At 35.0% G+C, this 21,400-nt stretch overlaps 1 protein-coding gene across 1 annotated transcript in view; it reads left to right on the plus strand.

Moving 5' to 3' along the window:
• Nucleotides 1-12,241, plus strand: part of LOC111509287 (uncharacterized) — a 33,279-nt gene extending 21,038 nt beyond the window's left edge. Inside the window, exons 5-6 of the mRNA XM_074180271.1 lie at nucleotides 8,469-8,813; nucleotides 9,771-12,241. Of these exons, the coding sequence (XP_074036372.1) occupies nucleotides 8,469-8,813; nucleotides 9,771-10,219 (794 nt within the window). The 3' untranslated portion in view covers nucleotides 10,220-12,241. The remainder of the gene's footprint in view (nucleotides 1-8,468; nucleotides 8,814-9,770) is intronic.
• Nucleotides 12,242-21,400: the final 9,159 nt, after the last annotated feature.

Consider the following 21,400-nt stretch of genomic DNA (forward strand, 5'->3'; position numbering starts at 1 on the left):
ACAATAGACCAGGAAGAGAACGTGTATGGTACCAAATGGATGGTGCTCCACCCCATAATTCTCATTCAGTCAGCGAAGCTTTAACCGAAATCTTCGAAGACAGATGGATTGGTAATAATGGACCTTTTCGTTGGCCTCCTAGAACACCAGATGGCAATCCATTAGATTATTTCGTGTGGGGTTTCATTAAAAATATGGTTTACTCTACTCCAATAACAACAATGGAAGATATGAAATCGAGAGTTACAACTGCTTTCAATAGTTTGACTCCAGACTTGATCAGAAGCACTATACGTGACAATCTTTTGAAGAGATTACATGTTTGTTTAAGTAGAGGTGGAGATGTGTTTGAACATATTCTGAAATACACTGACGATTGAATTAACTCATTAATTTATGGGTTTATTATTTTCAGTTCGTGTTTCAGGGTTAATAAAACTATTGTTTGAAGAGAAGTTTCATTGGATGGTTGAGGAGTATTTTAATTATTATCTTTTCATTGTATTATCTGTGACTAATTGAGAAACATCAAACGAAATCTGTTTTACAAAAATGAGTGATGAACAAGGAAACCATGTCAATTTCCGTTTGAAACAGTTTATCTCGAAAACGGTTCGAAATAGAAATAGTATTATCTGAACAAAGTTAATCTAAAATTGGATGTAGAGCTCAAAAATGTTGAAATATACAGGGTGTTCCATTTGAAAAAATTGAGTTCCACTCATTTTTTCATGAGATCAAAGTATCTGCATTTTTTGAAGACCCTATATGAGGCAAATAAAAATATGACTCGGAGTGAAGATCCTCATAGTATCACTCCACTCCATTTCAAATTTGATCGTTTTAGTGCAAGAGAGTTCAAGATTATCAGCATTTATAAAAGTTCATGTTTGGTAAAAAAAATATCGAAATTAATTTATATCTTCTAAACGGTAATAGATAGGTATAGGGAAATAGTATATGAATTTGTTGACAAAGTGATAATGAATCATAATATGATATTATATACGGGGTGTTCCATTTGAAAAATCAAAGAAGCCGCTACTTTATAGAAGAAGCGACAACGCCGCTTCGTCTGAAATATTTTAGGCGTGTAGGTCATATTGATTTATGCATACTGCGAAATTTTCAGGTTGATCCGTTAAATAGTTTGTCAGAAACGGCTAATTAACGCTCATCATGAAAAGTCCTGCAAAAACCTACCTCTTAAATCATTCTATCTATTAAAAAGCCCGGATCAAAATCCATTGCATAGTATTCAAAATCTAAGCATACATAGGGACAGACAGCGGGAAGCGACTTTGTTTTATAATATGTAGTGATGGTCTAGCAGGTGGTTATGCATCTGGTGACCTGTGATCTGATGATCAAAGATGAAACAAAAGACCGCTATTAACGAATCAAGCACAGTGCAAAAACTTGAATGTTTGGGAATAACGGAAGCAATGTAAACCACACCAGCAGCTGCATGAATCTTTCTTCTTTACATTATGTGATGATGGAGGAGGCCAATTCAGACTGCAGGCTAGGAACATTGATTTGAGACGTCAACAAAATAAGCGGATCACTATTCTTACAGTCGAGCAGGCTTCGCTTGGTGCGCCGATCCCAAAAGAGACATCGAGACTGGTCTGAGAATGACGTGAAAAACAGGAATTCGTAGGGCACGAGTGGATTGGCTTTACACTGGGATCATCAAGTCCATATACAGCCCCTGAAGCAGCTGTGGGGTACCAAAGTCTTTAATACTGAACTAAAATAGAAAGTGGGTTCTGACCACTATAGTCTTCTCAATCACTTTCAATTAATTTCTTTAGAAAAAAGGAGAATATGTGCTTCAATAACCTTTTTGCATAAACTACTGCACAGCCAAGTAAACTGTCATTTGCTCCTGTCAGAACTGAACTTTAGGGTGCCAAGACCTCAGTCATGGCTGAATCTCACATTTTACTGCTCTGCAGCACGAACAAACATAATATCGCATTCTCCAATTAAATATATGTGTGAAAACTACAACTCGATATACAACTTTTTTGATATTAATACTTGCTCGGCGAATCATATAAACAAAGTTGCAATGGAAATCTTAAAGTGATATCAAAACTGTTTTTTTTTTGTGTTGTGAGAGAGTCAGTTATTATAATCAAGTAGCGCAATGAATAGTTATGCTATCAGTTTTTTCTTTTGTTTTAGTTTTCTTATTATATGTTATATATCATTGTTATGTTATATTCATATAGCATGTCAAGAATCAACATGATTTGTTAATTTAATTTATCTATTATCAGTACTGATGTATTTAATTATGTCATGTAATTGGGTGTTACCTGTTGGGCAATAAATGATATTATTATTATAAAGAAGTACTGGAAAATATAACTGGAAACACACATGGGAAAACCTGTACAAAGGAACTGTCCGAGAAAAGAACTGAAGAACTACTTCCACAAAATGGAGATCGACTCAGAATGATTACACTGTCCATTAATAATACACCTGAACAATGTAGAGTTGTATAACGGGGACCTTAGCTGCAAGCAATGCAACAAAGGAACATGTTCAATGCGAGTGTGATGCACGGGATCATAGGAGGCAAAGAATTTATGGACAACTCAAATTTCATGGCCGGTTTCATGTCTGGGTTAATTAGTTGTGGTCTGCATGTCTTTAGTCCTGAAGTTTCGTTTGACATGTTTGCACTTATATGGAAGTGTATTTCGGATGTCTGACTGTTCGCGTACTGGCTCGATTGAATTATTGAGAGAATTTACGTCTTCTGAAGTGTTGGTATCTATGTTTTACTGATATTTGAGCTCTTTTCCTTATAGTTGTTATTGTTTTGATGTTTATATATTTCTATGGCGTCCCTGTATAGCCACGGATAATAATACTCTCGGGTTTTATATAGAATTTGCGAACGGTCATTGGCAATGCCATGAATGTCCAGATCAATATGACGAAAGTCCAACAAGGGGCCTGTGCAAAATAGTACAAGGAACAATATTTTTGGAATGGGTGTCGTGAAAGAGATGGGGGGGAAGGGAGGGTAAACGCAAGAAGCCCATGAGCTGCAGTGTTTTCTAGAGATTAAAAAAAAAAGTAAAAGTTAGGTGACTCCCAAGCGTGGAGAAAAATTGGCATTTCAATTTAAAAAAGTAGCGTCTCTATCATGTAAACTTAGTGAAATTTTCGATCACGCTGCCCTCTGTTTCCATTTTTAGAATTCTTTGGTATCTACTTGATACCAAATTTCATTAAAAATCAGCAAAAGGCTAAACATCTATAGAACACATTACACTTATTTGACATAGTCGATTGTAAAGACAGGAAATATATTCCTGAACATCTTTCTAATCCAAATGAAATAAACAATCACTTTATTACTTCGGTCACTCAAATTGCTACTGAACCTCTGGGTACTCTTCTTAATTTCTACAAAACAACGCAATTTCAAGAAAATTTAACTTTCAAATTTCATCAAATCAATATGGATGATATTAACATGATAGTCAACTCCATAAAAACGAATGCTATCGGATTAAATCAAATCAAATCAAAATATGCTTTATTACCCAAGATATAAACATCTTATTGGCAAAGTCTAGTAAAGTAAAACATGTATAAGGGACAATTAACAAATATAAACTATAAAATAATGCTTAAACACCGGAGCAGAGTATATGGACAGAACAATATTAAGTCCAGCTGAACAGCTACAAATATAAGTACATGAATTTATGAATATTAAGTAAACGTAAATATATAATTCTACATAATGAACATTGATAGCCATTTTGTGTTGGTTTCAATAACTTGTTTACACAAAGCTACATGTCAATTATTCGATAGAGCCTTGGTAGAATTCGTCCACACTATAATAGAGCCTCCCAACAAGGTATTCTTTCACTATCTTTCTGAATTTCTTTCCATTATATATTCGCCTTAAATTAATGGGAAGGTGGTTAAATAACTTCTTGCTATTGAAAATAATAGAATTTTGTGTAAGGGCTAGAGAAGCTGTGGGAAGGGAGACGGAGTAAGACTGACGTGTACTATAAGTTGCGGTGTTCCCAAATTGATTTTTATATTTTTTGTGGATAAGACACACTGTTTCCAAAATAAAAAGACATACTAAGGTCAGAATTTTTTGCTTCACAAATAATGGGCGGCATGAATCCCTGTAGCTAGCCTTGCATAAATATCTGATGGCTCTTTTTTGTAGAGAGAATACCGTATTGAAGCGAAATTTTGCACAATTTCCCCATAAACAAATTCCATAACGTAAATAGGATTCAATTTGTGCAAAATAAACTGATCTTGTGATAGTAGTGTCCAACTCTCTTGCAACAACTCTCACTGCATGACATCCTGCTGCTAGTCTTTTACATAAGTAGTCGACATGGAAATCAAATTTTAGATTTTCATCAATGAAGAGCCCTAAAAATTTGTTTTTCTCCAAATTTTCAATTTTTACATTTTCCAAGTGTACTTCCCCTATGTTACATCTAAACGTGATCACCTTTGTTTTATCGATGTTCAATGATAAGAGATTGGAATCACACCACTCTTTAACCGTTCTTATGTCGACGATGATTTGATCAAGTAAATTGGAGGATGTATTGCTATGCCAGAGGATAGTGGTGTCGTCAGCGAAACATGTGAATTTACCACTTATGTTAACATGGACCAAGTCATTGACATAAATGAGAAACAACACCGGTCCCAAAACGGAACCTTGTGGAACCCCACTGTCAATGAAGCGTTCCTCTGATGAAATTCCATCTAATAGAACATTCTGCCGCCGATGAGAAAGGTACGTCTCAAACCAAAGTAATGCCGATCCTCTAAATCCGTAAACTTCCAGCTTGCGAAGAAGCAGCATGTGGTCTACACAATCGAAGGCTTTGGTTAGGTCACAAAACATGGCCGCCGCAGATTCTCTGTCATTCAGATTGGTATACAGGTTTTCCTGTGAGACATCTATCAAAATTTATGTATCTGTATCTTTTACTTAACTCCTGTTCTAACATATTTTGAAACTATGTAGTATCTTCCTGGAACTATGGAAACAATCTATTATTTTTCCTATAAAGAAAATTTCTAAACCTTTGACACCAAATGATTTGAGGCCCAAAATATAGTACCAGCAATATCAAAAATTGTAGAAAAGGCAGCCTATAATTAATCAAATATACTCTTATGTATAATAAGATGATAATGAAAGGGTCACTCTTTTTTTGTCTCTCGATTACAGTAAGGCTTTTGACACCATGAATCACAATCTGATGTGCGCCAAACTTGTTATTAATTCATTTAAAAAAAAAATAGAAAGCAATGTGTTGTGATAAAGGGTAGTCAGTCTGATAACATGAGTGTATGTCATGGAGCCCCGCAAGGTTCAATTCTCGCCTCACTACTCTTTATTACCTACACATTTGACTTCTCCAAGGTTCTTAAGTTATTCAACATACATATGCAGACGACACTAACTTATACTACTCCGATAAAGTAAATCAGCTTATTGATTACGAAACATCACTCAATAATGATATAAAAAATCTTGTTCAGATTTCGCAGCAACAGTGTCTAAACCTTAATCCTAGTAAATCATCTTTAATATTTTTTTGGAAAAGTCAAAGATCGTAGAAGGGTCACAGATAATATCGTTTTGTATATTGATGGACATTCTGTGAATTGACTGACAAAATAAAATGTTTAGGGCTTCATATAGACTACAACCTCAGATTTATTCATCAAGTCAATACTCTCATTCAAAGGTCGTACGGTACTCTGAAACATCTGTATTCAAACAGACATTATCTTAGTAGGTCTCTCAAAATTACCCTTTCAGACGTACTGATTCCATCTATGTTTAATTATTGCGATGTCATCTATGGCCCTTGTATCGATTCCATAATAATTTCTGCAAGAATTCAGAAAGTACAGAACGCCTGCATTAAACTAATATTCAGTTTGAATCACAGAGATCATGTGACCCCTTCCATCAATCAACCTAATTGGTTAAAAATGCAAAACAGAAGAGATTCGCATTTCGCCTGTTTCATTTACAAACTGATAAAAAAACAACAACCCACTCATTTGGTAAATAAACTCCTTCCCAGACATCAGATATATCCAAGAAACCTCAGATTCAACAATAATTTTGACAATCCGAATCATAACAGCACTATCTATGAACGATCCTTCACGTATCATGTTGTAACAATGTATAATTCGTTCAGCGAATCTTTGAAAAATGCATCACTACCGCTATTCAAAAGTAAACTTGAAACTGAATTGCTCAGTCAATAGTGATTCAATCATAAACATTTATATTTCATTTTACTATTTTCCTGAAATTGCCATTTATTTTTTTTTAATGTTTCCTTTTTTCAAACGTGGTTGGGTGGAAGAATAGCGCTTTGCTAAACTCCGCCACGTAAAATAAAGACCTGTTATTATTAATTTTTTTACCGTAGTGTACGCTGGTCAGGCCCTATCCCCCGAAGCCCCGATACATTTGGGAGTGCGCGCCAGCATTATCAACCAACGACCACTCCCCACACTGTGGGGTAAGTGATCATTGGGTCCGAGAATCATGTGCCCTGAGCAAGCGCGGTGAGCCAAGAATGACAGCCTTCTGCATCTGTCCGGCTAAGATTTCTGCCTTAGTACGGCAGGCCGGAATAATTTTGAGATTCGAGAGTAGAGAGGGCATCATTCCACTAAGGACTCCAATAATCAGAACAACCATCTTGACACAGACAGAGAAAATCTCGATATTTTATCCGTTTCTCCTCTTTTCGGACGATATTCGTCTCACTAGGTGCTGAAAAATTCACTACAAATATCGTCTTGTTCTGGTGGTCGAGAAGGACTACATCAGGCTTATTAGCTTGTGTGAGAGCCAGGAATGAATAGTTCCAATAAATTCGGCCCTTCTCGTTCCCCACAACAGATTCAATATCCTCCGGAGCGTAGGGCAACACCGGTGTCTCGTCAATACCGAAAGAGTGCCGCAAATGGTAATATAGTAATATAGAGACCGCATATGCTGGACATGCTGATAGCAAGTGCATTAGGGTCTCGCGGCAGGCCCTGCACCTTGTGTCAGGTACCTCTATACCCATCAAGTGAGGTCATCTCTGCGGATTTTATATGAGCTTTTTGCTGAACGGGTTCCAACTCGGTGACAGAGTTGTGGTCACCTCGTTCAGTGTCGAAAACTATACCGAGTTCATCAGCTGCTCGAGCAGCTGCTCTTAAGAGAAATGCTCCAATTTCTGCTCTCTCATGGTCACGGACGATGCAGAGAAGGGGATGCGAACTCCTGACGACTTTACAGGCTGTATCCAATACCATTCTGTCATGTAGACACTTCAAACTCAAAAGTCCACGGCCTTCCTGTTGTCGGGGGAAGTACAACCGTGGAACGGACGATTTGGGATGCAAACTCCTATAGAGATGCATCAATTTTCGAGTCTTAACGTCGAATTGATACAGCTCCTCCCGAGTCCACTTCACTACTCCAAACGAGTAGAGTAAGATTGGAACGGCAAGCATATTTGTTGCAGCAACTTTGTTCTTCCAAGACAGTTCCGATGACCAGATCTGTCGAAGTTTGTGCTGATACTTGCCGCGGAGAGAGTTCTTCACTGCTGTTACCTCTTGTGAGTGGCGTTATTCCACCCCAAAGTAAGTATACGTCTCCCCGGCATCTAGATGGTGTAGGATGCTTTCATTTACGAGCTGCACATCTTCTCCGTAGTCCCCGCATCGTCCTCTTTTGAGATGGACCATTGCACATTTGTCTATCCCGAATTTCATACCGATAGCATGCGTGTACTCTTCCACCACCCTCAAGAACTGATGGAGAGCCTTCTCTCCAGAGGCATGCAGTTTTAAGATCATTCATATAAAACAAATGGGTGACCTTGTGCCTCAGGTTTCCGGGGTGCCACAGTTATACCCTCGAGTATTTCTGAGCGCAACGGATAATGGCAATAGTGAGATGCAGAAGAGAAGCGGACCGAGGGAATCACCCCTTCTAAAAGTGATCCACCCTGTTTGGACTCTTGCTTTACCAGATGTTATAGTGAAGCGAGTTCGCCAAAGTGGTATCAGTTGTTCAATGCATCTCACTATTTTGTCGGGTACCGCAAGGCATCTGAACAAATGCAAGATGAACTAGGCTCATCTTATATTATTATTATTATTATATCTGATTTCAATGTTTCTGTTCTTCTTCCCAAGTAGTCGATTGCTGTCTATCAAAAAGTTATTTTCTGTTGTCTGCCACTTAGAATGTGTTTATTAATTACTATTTGCTGTCTTGGAATTCAGGCTTATTGACTGACAACTGGTATTCAAAAGTTTAAAGTATTTTGACTTGATTGATTTCTCTACATCATGTTTGTCTTTGTTAAAAGTTTATAATATCGGAAAATAATCCACTAATTATTTTTCAGGTGCTACCTCCAGAAATACTTTTCAAACACTTGATAGAGAAGCTCCTCCCTCATATCAAGAAATTTACCAAAGAGATTCTCAGTTACCTAATACAGGGCTGGATGGTGCTCAATCACTTCAAGGATATCATCCTCAATCACTTGGGCATCCTAATTATGGCGTTGAAGCTCACAGGAGAGCTCATGAACCTTTACCGGCACAAAGTGCACCTCGGGGTCTTCCACAAATCGGTAATCCCTACGGTCCAGCATATCCTGCTGGTCCCTATAGTCCTCCACCACATGTCCATCCATATGGTCCTACTCCTGTTGGTGATCCCTACAGATACGGAATGGATTACAGACGTAAGTACAAGTAATCCTTGTAGGCTCATTTATAATTTAAGTACGGTCAATGTTTATTGCCAAAGCTTCAGTTTCACGATTTCACTTACGAGGGTGGTCTGAAAAGTTTCCGATCTCAACATGAAGATAGCAGCACTAGTTGCTGTCGCAAATCAAAGATGAGTTGGATTCTGTGTATGGGGACTCTGCACCATCTTTTACTACAGATAAATTTTGGGCAGCTGAATTCAAACGTGGCCGTAAGAGCTTGGGAGGCGATGATCGGGACATCCAGAAACTGCAACTACCGACGAAAACATAGACAAAGTTCACCAAATGGTCTAAAACGACCGCCGAATTGAATAAAGAGAGATAGCAGAGGTTATGGACATGTCCAAAGAATGTGTTTGTCACATATTAAATCAATATTAAGGCATGAGAAAGCTGTCCGGGCGTTGGGTGCCGCGTTTGCTCACGTTAGGGCGCTGGAGGCCTATAGGGGGCAGCCCATTTGGTTCAATTTTGCTTGGGTAAAATAATAAGGCTCTTTGAAACATCTCAATGAATACATTCAAAACAAACACTTCCCAAAGACCAGAATTACTTTTCTCTGTTAGATTAAAAGTTAATGACCTGGAAATTCTGCTAAATTGCTTTGCTTGTAACAAGCTTCTGGCCATCTCAACTATTGTTCTCTTATCTGCTCTGCCCTTCCAATTTGTTGTGGGGCATAAAGAAAAGAACACTGTAAGTTGATGTCATATACCATTTTCTTCTGAAAAGATTTCTTTGATTTCATCATCATTTTTCGTAGTCTTTATTTTATAACCCATTTGGTTTTTGAAATATCGGAGAAAAATATACATATTTTTAACAACATACACACAAATCAAGTCCACCAAGCTCGTTACTTTGAAGTACCATTTAGCAGAAACATTGTATCTCATAGTTCAGTAATGATCACAATCTTCTTTACAGCTTCTATTGTACCACCCCCAGAAGATCATCCAACCTATAATATCAACATTAAACTGGGAAAAAAAGCGGATGTTCCACAACCTCGGCCTTTATTCGATCCTTATCTGTCGACTCCTTACCATCCATCTCAAGGTTCCCATGGAGTACATGGTGCTCCGCCGGCCCCCTATCACTACAACAATCCTCCTTTTGACCCACACAGTAGCAGCGGCCAGCAGCATTTTCCAAAAAGAGAACCCCCGTCCACAAGTTCCAGAGGTAATGCTAGAGGTAGAGGTGGTAATAGAGGTAGAGGTAGTAATAGAGGTAAAGTTGAGAGCAGAGGTAAAGGCAAAGGCCGAGGGGGATCGAACAGAAAAAGTAATGAGAAAAAAAGTAGCAAAAATTCGGAGGGTAAAGGTAGCGATAGCGATTCTTCCGATTCTGATGAATATGTTATGGTAGACTAATTGTATCTAATATTTTACTTCAAGACCTGCTAATCAAGACTTGTTGTGAGACACACATTCATTCAAAAATGATCATTTCAGAGGGTGTGTTTCCCATGTATCTTCACTTTTATCAAGCTCAAGAAGTTTTTGGAACTTCTGGTTGATTTCATTTGTTAGTTTTTTTGGAAATCACGAGACAGTTCCTGAATATAATCTCCATTCGATGAACTTATGTCAATTCATAACAAATTTTTTTAACCGTCTTCATAAAATATTTTTGGGGTATGTGCAAAGCACTTATTAAAGGCATATTTCATCAATTATTATTTTTATCAGATGCCAAAGCTGGATGCCTTGAGAGGCTGAAAGCTTTCGGAAGTTGTTGGCATGTATTGGACTTATTGAGTTTCAGTTTTGATTACAAAAGACCAAAGCCTTGGTTTTCAGGGAAATGAAATCGTATTCCCTCCTAAATGTGTACCTATTCCTCTACAGTCGTAAATAATTCGAAAATCTTGAAAAATGTTATAAAATAAAATGGTGGCCTTAATATTTTATCAACTTAAAATGGAGCACCATAGAAATTATAATTATTTTTCTCAGCTGAAAGCCATTTAAGTGCCTTTAATACTAAGCTAATTCAAAATAACTCTTGTGTATTAATAAGATTACAAACATTTTAATATGATGTTTTACACTTTCTGACAGCTTTTTTTGTCTAAATTAACTGATTTGGTAGTGTGTTCCATTCTCATTTACACTCTTTTTTTTTTATCACACTCTATGTACTTATGTTGATACGAGTACCTTCGAATGTCAGGCGTGCGTGTGTGGTACCACGAAACGAGGAACTTACCGCCTCTCCGACAGTGTCTAAAAACCTGCCGGCGCAACAACATAGCTCAACTCACCAAGGTATGTCATGAAAGTACAATACAGTGATATTATTGCTAATTTATAAAGTCTCGGTAACCTTTTTATATACAGTGCCAATATTGAAAAACAATGCCAAAGAAATTCCATTCACAATTAAAACAGTTTTAGCTGGGCTTTCGAAAATATTTTATTATCTTTGTCAAGACTTTCTACAATTATAATATGGTAATGATATAAAACTATGAGATAGTGAATATGTACTCAAAAACATCAGTTATTGATAGCTCATGTTTTTTTATATTTTATTGTTAATTCTGAATCAAGAATAAAAGTATGACGTTATCTGGGTTTGCAGCAATACGGAAGAAGTTTACTCTTATAACACGAGGTATTCCAATATTTCGATAAGTTTATTTATCATCATCAGGGAATAGTTTTAGTGAGGTTAGCCTTGTTCGAATTGATGTTTAATAAACAGCACATGTCAGCAGTGACGGCTGATGCATTGGAGAACAGGGGAGGCTAAGGTCATAAAGACTATATACACACAGAAAAGCCTGCCGGAGGCGCGAAAATTTTTTGGTTTGTTTAAGTGAATCCACATCGGCGGTCATTCAAGTTCAATATAGTCCGCGAGGGTCCTGCATTTTGAAAGGTATATTTTGTAATTTTGGATAGGAAGGAAAAAATAAAAAAAGAAACTAAAAGTAAACATGACATTCGTTCTTAACCAAGACGAACAAAAACTCAAAAAACCAAATTACGAAATAAAAATAAAAACATAAAAATAAAATTCTTTGCTTGAGTTACAAACTGTAATAAATAAAACATAACTCTAATATTTGGAAGTGCTTAACTTGAATAAATGAAATATGCATATTTATATACATTATATAGTATATAGAGAGTGGTCCAACGAAAAGTATGCACCGTGCTTTTCTCCTTTTTTTGTGACTTAACGCAAAAATGCTCAGACAACAAATGAGCAACAAATGATACATTTTTTAAGAGTAGTAGTGTTACTGTAGAATACATTACTATTTATATGTTAATTTGGGTGTAGGTTTCTATTATTTTCACTCATTTGTTTTTCTTTCTATTTTTACCTTATATTATTTGTGAAATAAAGTACTTCTGACAATAAACTATTGGAATCCAAAATAATTGTATTTCATTTTGTACTGTACCTCAATATTTTAATATTTTCATTCCCCATAATTTATATTTAGGTAAAATTCATTTATACTTATTCTCAAACCTGATCCTGACATATTATAGTATTATTATTATAATGACCCACCATAGACCGAATAGGACTTTCTATAATATTTTATTACCTACATAATTTTTGGAGTCACTAAAGCCGAAATATATATATATATATATATATATATATATATATATATATATATATATATATATATAAATTCTAGAAAGGTTAATGCAGTCAAGCTGCTGGAAAATAATTCCATGAAAATCAAAAAATATATAGATAAGTACTCTTTGATCATTCCCATATTGATTTCAATTTAAGAGCCACCGGTATACAGCTGTTTCAGCCTATTGGGCATCGTCAGTACCGGGCAGGCGGTCCTCGATTGAAGACAAAATGAGAAAAAACCAAGAAAGTACCTGATAAAAATAGCTGCGTAAACGCAAGCGAAACATAAGTGGAACAACCTATTGGTGACAAAATAAGAAAAAACCATAAAAACTTGGCAAGTTGACTTGGGTGTTTCACCAATAGGTGAAACCAATATATATATATATATATATATATATATATATATATATATATATATATATATATATATATATAAATATATATATATATATATATATATATATATATATATATATATATATATATATATATGTGACATGCTCAGGGTTGCAGGTCTCTGAAGAGACCATGCCCGGTACTGATGATGGGGCTAACACCACGAAACCGGTCTATCGGTTGGTCGGATCGACCAAACGAAATTATTTTATGCTTTTCATAGTGGGAAATAACTTGCGACGAATGTTCCAAGTCGAAGACGTTGCACAGGTGCAGTTTTACTTCAACTCTCTGCGCGGCATTAGCTGGGTGGGTTGTTTGTTTTTTCGTTGGGTATCTGCCACACGTACCTAGAAAGTCGTAGGTCTGCATGAGAGGAAAGAGGCAACCCTGAGCATGCCTCTCATGTAGACCGATATATATATATATAAATATATATATATATATATATATATATATATATATATATATATATATATATATATATATATAAATATAAATATATATATATATATATATATATATATATATATATATATATATATATATATATACAGTGTGACCCATTTTTAATGGAAACACCCCCCTAAAATTTGAAGTTGTAAACCGATTTTAATTTTTTTTTTAAATGTCAAGTACTAAAAGGTCTACCTTGGGACAAAATTTGAAATGTTTCTTAGTCGAAAATCGGGATTTTTTATTAGCGATTTTTTTATTGAAAAAATCACTACGACACTGGATTCAGAGTAGCTCTAAACAGGTGTGACCAAAATTTCATGAAAAAATATTCATTATTAACAAAGTTATGACAACTCAAAAATTCGAAAACTCACACAACTAACCGTCACAAAAAACACCCTATATCAACAGATATAGCCATGAGAATGTTTTTTATGATTTCAGTAATAAAGTGCCGCCAGATAAAAAAAAAACAAATAGCGTAAATATTTTTAATGAAAATAACGGAATTACATTCAAGTTTTCACGCAAATTAACTAAAACTAAGACCTAATATTTCAATTTAAACCTTAGTTGCCATGAAAATGATATTACAGTTTGACACTTGTGAAAGATTTAAGTGTACTATTGTTAACAATATTCACTTTACAGTTCTTCGAATTATTTCGTGTCATGGCTGCAAGATTGAGAGTAAGAGTGAAAAGTGAAATTGTACGCCTTTCGGGAGATGACGTTAGAAGTGCTAGAGAGGTTTGTAGAGTATTTAATGAGAGACATCCACATCGTCCTCGTATTAGCTGCGGTACGGTAAATAAAATAAATACAATATTCAATGAAACTGGTGCAGTATCAAAAATGATGTTAAAAAGTAATCCTGTACAAAGACGAAACAGGAATGACAGGAATGATCAAATCATTTTAGATTAATTCGGAAATAATCCTAATGCCAGTATATGGAATGCCACTTTAGATTTGAATATTCCACGAGAAACTATTCGGATATGTCTCAAGGCGAAGAATATTAAACCTTTCAAGCCAAAATTTTTACACACACTTCAAGAAGGCGACGAAGCAAGACGCCTGGAATACTGTTTATGGGCCCAAGGGGAATATGTAAACAATATAAATTTCCAGAACAATTTATACTCGTGTGAGAAGACTATAAAAATATAAGTGAATCATAGAAAAATATAAAAGTAAAATTTGAGTATTAGCTTATATAAAATCAAAAATACTTATTTCCAGAACAATTTATACTCGTGTGAGTATAAAATATAAAAGTACAAATCAAATGACATTCATTTCAGACTTTGTCTTTTATCGAAGGATGGAAAGTTTTGATATAATTTTTATTTTATCTCGGCTAAGGAGCAGAATGGTGACTGAATAGAGAAGCAAAAATATGTACAGTGAAATCGTAGAATTACTCCAGAACATATCATTCCGAAAATAACCTTGAAAAAATATTTTTCAGCATGTAAACTAATGACACGGAATATGCAGTCAAATAGGCACCCGCCGAGATCTACCTTTAACAAAAAAACGTTCTTTAATTCGATAATTGTAACAGTTGTATTCACACCGAGTTAACAACAATAACAACAAAAATGACGTCTGTCAAATTGGATAATCAGATCTGTGATTGGATATTGAACACCAATACACTTGGCAACTCCGCTCTAGACACGATCAATTCTATTGGTCAACAGACACACGGCCACTTTAAATTCTTGCTTTTCGAATTATTTTTTTTCCTGCAAATATAAAGAGATTTTGGCACCGATTATATATATAAGTATAATATACCATAACTCGATCAGTCTATAAGCAAATCAGTATCATTTTCCATAGCATGAAACAAGCCCATTGGCAGCTGTTGATTGAACAATCCCTATCGATCAAAAGTATTGAGTTATAATTATTACGAAATTTTGATGTTTATATTATGTATTCTGATTTGTTGGCTTCAATAGAAACCAATCTCAGTGTTTCATCTGCATTTAATAATATTTATGTCATATTCAAGAGAGTAGCAAACCTCTTAGCATTTCCTCATATATTTATTGAATAATTATACATTCATTCATCTGCATTTATTTTGTTTGATTCCCCATTCCTCGTCAATTTATATAAGTATATTTATTAGCTGGCGCCCTCTCAACTTGGTAAAGAACATCTTAATTTTTCAATCAGATCTCAAGAATTCGAATCCACGCCTTCGTTGTGACGTAGATAAAATTGATGTTGAGAAATATTTTTAATAAATTTTCATTTTTTAAAGTAAGTACGCCACAAAATTTCTTCGGGTTCGTGATTTGATGGACCCTTCTGTGTTCAATTTTGACGCCTTCCCGCCCTCATTATACGAATTTTGTCTACCTGTACTGTCTACACTATACGAAATCCCCATTTTTTTGCCCATTTTTAATCGTGACGCTTATTTGTTTTTGTAATATTCCAAAATAATCAACAGCGAAGAGAAACTTTTTCAGAAGTACGCCGACTCATTTTACTCGATGACTTTGCAAAAATGTGAAGCTTATTTATTTTAACCCCAGTTACAGCAACTGACATATTGATGGATCGTGGATGGAATTCTCAATTAATAGGTACCGTCCAGAGGTAATTATTTTTTGTTTTGAACTTATTCAAATCATTATCTCAAGTTAATATTGCTCACATAGAAATGTCAAGTGAGTTCTTTTGAAAATTATTTCTCCGGCACATCTGATTATTGATGAAATTATCTGTTTTAGTAGGGATGTTTTTATCGTGGAAATAGAAACCAAGGGAATAAACACTCAAATCGCCAAGTGACGACTGAAGTATGGTAAACTTATGGTGAGGTAAATCGAAGCACATTAGTCGTTGGGTTCACTTTTTTGAAAAGGCATCCACCGGCGATGAGAAACCAGCAAATCGGGAATAGCAGAGCATGTTTGGACTCATCAACATAACATCAAGTGGCCCCAAGCTGAGATCATCCACAGGGAGGGACACTGGTTTGAGAGGAAGTTCAAAGAAGCTGCATATATGTTGCCCAACGACGCATTCAGTCAAGCTAGCGTAGAGATACGCAACATATGGAAACCTGTTATCAAGCAAAAAACGGTCAACTCCCGCCAAATGGTCGACTCCCGCTAAACAGAAGAAGCGGAGAGTGGGAAGAGGGGATAGGTGAAAGCGCTTGCATGATCGATAAATAGTTCTCTTTCGGAGGAATAGTCCAGTCATCACCCGAAGACGATTGTGGATACTAACAATCGAAACGTCGTGAAGTAACTAAAGTTTTTTATTTTTTTTATTTTTGCGTAGTTTTATTTTGATCCTTTTTGATTTCGTTTTCATTTTGTATCTTGATTATTTTGTTCTTTTTATTCTATTTTCATTTCACGTTTTATTGCATAATGAAAATCATAAAACATGGAGTACCGCAAGGTTCTGTTCTTGGACCTCTGTTGTTTATCATCTACATTAATGACCTATGTTTTCACATGAGGACGAAATGTCAAATTGTCCTATTTGCGGATGATACCTCTTTCATCAGTTCAAACAGCAACATTTCACATCTTCTTGATAATGCTGAAACCTTGATGACTAAAGCGGAAGCTTGGTTCTCTGCCAATAACCTTCGACTGAATAAAGGGAAGACACAAAACCTCATAATTTCCTGTAATAATCAGATCACGTTAGGTAAGCATTGTAAATTGCTAGGGGTTGTTTTAGATGATCGTTTAAACTGGACTCCTCATATAGATATATTGAGTAAGAGACTACCCAGTCTCTTATTTTTGCTTAGACAGCTCAGGTACTGCCTCAATTCGAGCATGTTAAAAAATGTTTATTTTGGATTATTTCATTCTGTGATCAGCTATGGTGCGAATCTGTGGGGTAATGCTGTTGATTCCTCAAAAATATTCAGGTTACAAAAACGCGCAATAAGACTATTAGCTGGGGCTAGGTATAGAGACCACTGTCAACCACTGTTCAAAACAATGAGGATTCTACCACTCCCTTGTGTGTATATATACCAAAATTTTCTAGAAATCCATTCAGAAAGGCAGAATATACAAAAAGTTTCTGGCCTGCATCATTACACTACCCGGGCTGCTACGGCTGATGATTTAGTATTGCCACGTTACAGGTTGTCCAAATCTGAGAAAAATTCATTAGATTTTAAACTATATAATAAATTGCCCTGCGAATTTAGATCCATGAACGAGAAATTGTTCAAAATAAATGTAAAAAATTATCTTCTCGAACATTGTTTTTATTCTAGAGACGAGTTTATTCAGACAAAAATTCAATTTTGACGTGTAATACCCAATTTATGTGATTGTGATATATTTTATATTGTATATTTGAAGGCTTTTAGATAATGTTATTATATATTCATTCAATATGATATATTAATTGTGATTAACTTGCTATAAACCATATCATGTATGAGTTACATAGTTAAATAAATATCTATCTATCTATAATTGATATTATAGTTATTCATTCTAATTTTATTTGTTCTTTCATAGATTTCGAATCATATTTGACAATGGAAGTCCGAACTGGTAAAATTTACCATGAAACATTGTCAACCGTTTTCAAACATAAATCAATCATCTTTTCAAAATTTAAAGTACCAATTTCCACCTTAAACTATACACACGAATAATACCTACCTATTTATGATATGAGTGTTAAAAGTAAGGTTTTATTTTGTGAGTGAACAAAATGAACAAAATAAAACTTTTAACACATATTTCATACAAAGTTTTTTGTACAACTGTCCTGTTTTCATAATACAGGGCTATTCAAATGCGTTTCTGTACATGGGGATCTCGTAAACGATAAGAGATGGAGTGTCGTTCGAATTGTGGCAAAGTTGCTTATATTAGAGACCTATTCAATGATGTAGAAAAATCAAATATAGCTCTTTTGGTTCTGAAGATATACAGAAAAAACCAAAAAATCCCAAATTATATTTGCAAAACCTGCATCTGAAGATCTTGATCTGCCAATGTCCTCTCTCTTATAAAACAAAATGTAGGGTGTCTCCAGAGGCTCCAATAAATTCAATGCATCGCCAGAACACTTCGTGACACGACTATCGTCAAACTTAAACCAGTCCGTTTCGTCTTTGACCAAGGCGTAATAATGACCAAATTCAACGCCAGATCTACAGTGAACACTGACTGCATGAATATTATAATAGTGGTCTGCTAGGTTGAAATGTTCATCCATTTCGAACCTTCCAAAGAGTTTCTTGCTTCTGTTAGAGGTTGAGTCTTGTTTGAAAATCATCAGTGTTATTATTAGATTGACTGGTGCCTCAGATATACTTGTTTCCTTATAACAATCAGTTAGTTTGGCGCATGTTTGACAATATAGTCGATCATCACCTGTTAAAAACTCCATTTTCAGATGATTTAACAATAAGCTTTGCACGGAATGGTTATTAGTCATATTAGGAAAAGCTAGATGAAGTTCCAGAAATTCACATAAGTTTTCGGTACTTCTTGAACATTTACCACAAAGTAAACAAGTGAGGATTTTTCCAGCAAAAGATTTACAAACACAAGACGAGATGGGCAGTACGGAATCATTCAGTCCAGAGCGGTCAGGAGTATTGATTTTGCTATTGTTTTGCTCACGAAGAGTATTCAACAAGAACCCCAAGAATTCGGAACAATCCTCTTGTTGTCCTAACCAGTATCTAGTGGACTTCAAAGACTCCAGGAAATCGGTTGGAGGGAAAGATGATACCTTCTTACGAAACTGCAGCTGCATGAACAGGTGTTTGAGTTTGATGAATAAGTAGGAAACATTCCCGTTCTCGTTCATCATTAAAACTTCGTTCTGTGATTTGATTTAAGAATTGCGAACTTAGTGGTCAGTAGTTATTTTGAAAAATGTCTAATTCCAATTATTCTTTGACTCCACCGAGTTAGTAGAAGCAGCGAAACTAGCGTCACAAAAATTATTGCCAACTAAATCGCGGAAAATTTATGAAACCGTGTATTCAAGATTCATAGAATGGGAGATGAAAAAGAGATGCAGTTCTTTCTTGGAGACGGTGGTATTGGCTTATTTTTCGGAACTGGCACAACAACTACGCATGAAAAACTACGCACTCTACATATCCCCACAAATACACATAAATTACTATTAATAAATAAACCTGATTATTTGTATAGGTAATAGACTTGTTAGTTTTTCCCAGACTAACAACTATTATACTCGAAATGGCTCTGTTTTGGTCATTCACACTTTTTACACACTTTTTACTCGTAGTTTTTCCTATATTTCCGCTAAACTGTATAATAAGTTGCCCAGTGACTTCAAACTTTACACGATAATGACATTTAAAAAACGCTTGAAACTTCTTTTTAAATCCTGGTAATTGGTGCTCTGTATGTCGATTTTTGCATAACCCTTATTATTATTCATTTCAATCAAGCTTTTATTATTGTGTTTATTATTGTATTGGTTAGTTTATCTTCTATTCTATACTTGTTATTATTATAGTTTTTATTGTATACTTTTGTAACGTTGATTTGAAAAACAGCTTATGCTGATAATCCGCCTGTTCATCTAATTTATTTTTGATGAATAAAGTCGATTTATTATTATTATTATTAACAAAAGCCATCAACAGTGTGGTCGAATTATTCAATGATTAAAAGTATGTTACAATCCAATAATAATGTAGACATTTCAAAATATTTCAAACTAATTACATTTCTGAAACAAAATGGGAAAGGTTACACGCCCAGATACACATATTATTGACTTTTTAAATAATGCTCCTAATGAAGTTTATTTAATGGCCAAGGTTGTTGTATTTGGGATTGCAGGAGCTTATCGAATTTGTGAAATCAGCCAGGTAACATTAGATGATATTGAAGATTCGGGAACGTTATTAATTGTGAAACTCAAGCAAACAAAGAATGATGTAAACAGAAGATTTGTAGTTACTGAAGAATATATTAAATGTTACCGAATGTACATAGCCCTTCGTCCAGCAGCAGCAAAGGATCGTCCACTGTTTTATGCATATCGCAATGGAAAATGTATCAATCAGGTTGTGGAGCATTCAGTTTTATAAAGTACCTGAAGTAGTGGCTAATTTTTTTCAACTTGAAAATGCCAATTCATATAAAGGTCATTCATTTCGAAGATCGTCTGCTACACTTTCAGTTGAATCTGGAGGAGACTTGATGACACTAAAGAAACACGGCGTTTGCAAGTCATCAACGGTCGCTGAAGGGTTTGTTGATGAATCGGTAGCACACATGACAAAAATAGCTAATAAAGTGTTCAGAACGTTTGGCAGTGTTGAAATAACACCCACACCCGATTTGCGGCCAGGTACATCAACGGCAGTTGTGTCCATGCAGAAAAAAAATTTCAACACAAGAAAATTCTACTGTTGTACCGAATAGTTCAAGGAACATATCATTCATGCAATGCACATGTATTAATTGTACTTTTGATATAAAGGAAATGTAACTGGTCAGAGCGTCTCAACTCAGGTACTTCAGGTACTTTATATATATATAAATATATATATATATATATATATATATATATATATATATATATATATATATATATATATATATATATATATATAATTTCATAAAAAGTGACATTTTGTTACCTGTCATCAGAGATAAAATGGTCAAACTTTTTTCCCGTCACAGAAAAAAATATTTTTTTCATACATTCTGAATGTTTTCCACTTTTTTGCTACTGTTTGTTACCTTATTCACTAAATATTTATGTTAGTGTAAAAGATGACAAGAATAGAATCATTAGGAAATTCCCTCACGAGAAGTCAGATATCTCCATTATTCATTACCATTAGTTAGAAGTCATTAGTATATTAAACAGTATAAAAAACATAAAAACATAGGAAGTTTTAACAAATGTCATTTTCCATGATGGTCTCCTACCACGTAGTAACGGCTATATACATCAATCAACATATAGGTTATTTTACCGACATGAAAGAATTGTTCCATGCAAAAAACCTAAAAGACGATGTTCAATATGGTTTGCGTATTTGTAAGATTTTATCCTGACCT

Source organism: Leptinotarsa decemlineata, unplaced genomic scaffold (assembly GCF_025532065.1).
Source record: "Leptinotarsa decemlineata unplaced genomic scaffold, Ldec_3_MD MMD2_tig00026294_RagTag_RagTag, whole genome shotgun sequence".
Lineage (NCBI taxonomy): Eukaryota > Metazoa > Arthropoda > Insecta > Coleoptera > Chrysomelidae > Leptinotarsa > Leptinotarsa decemlineata.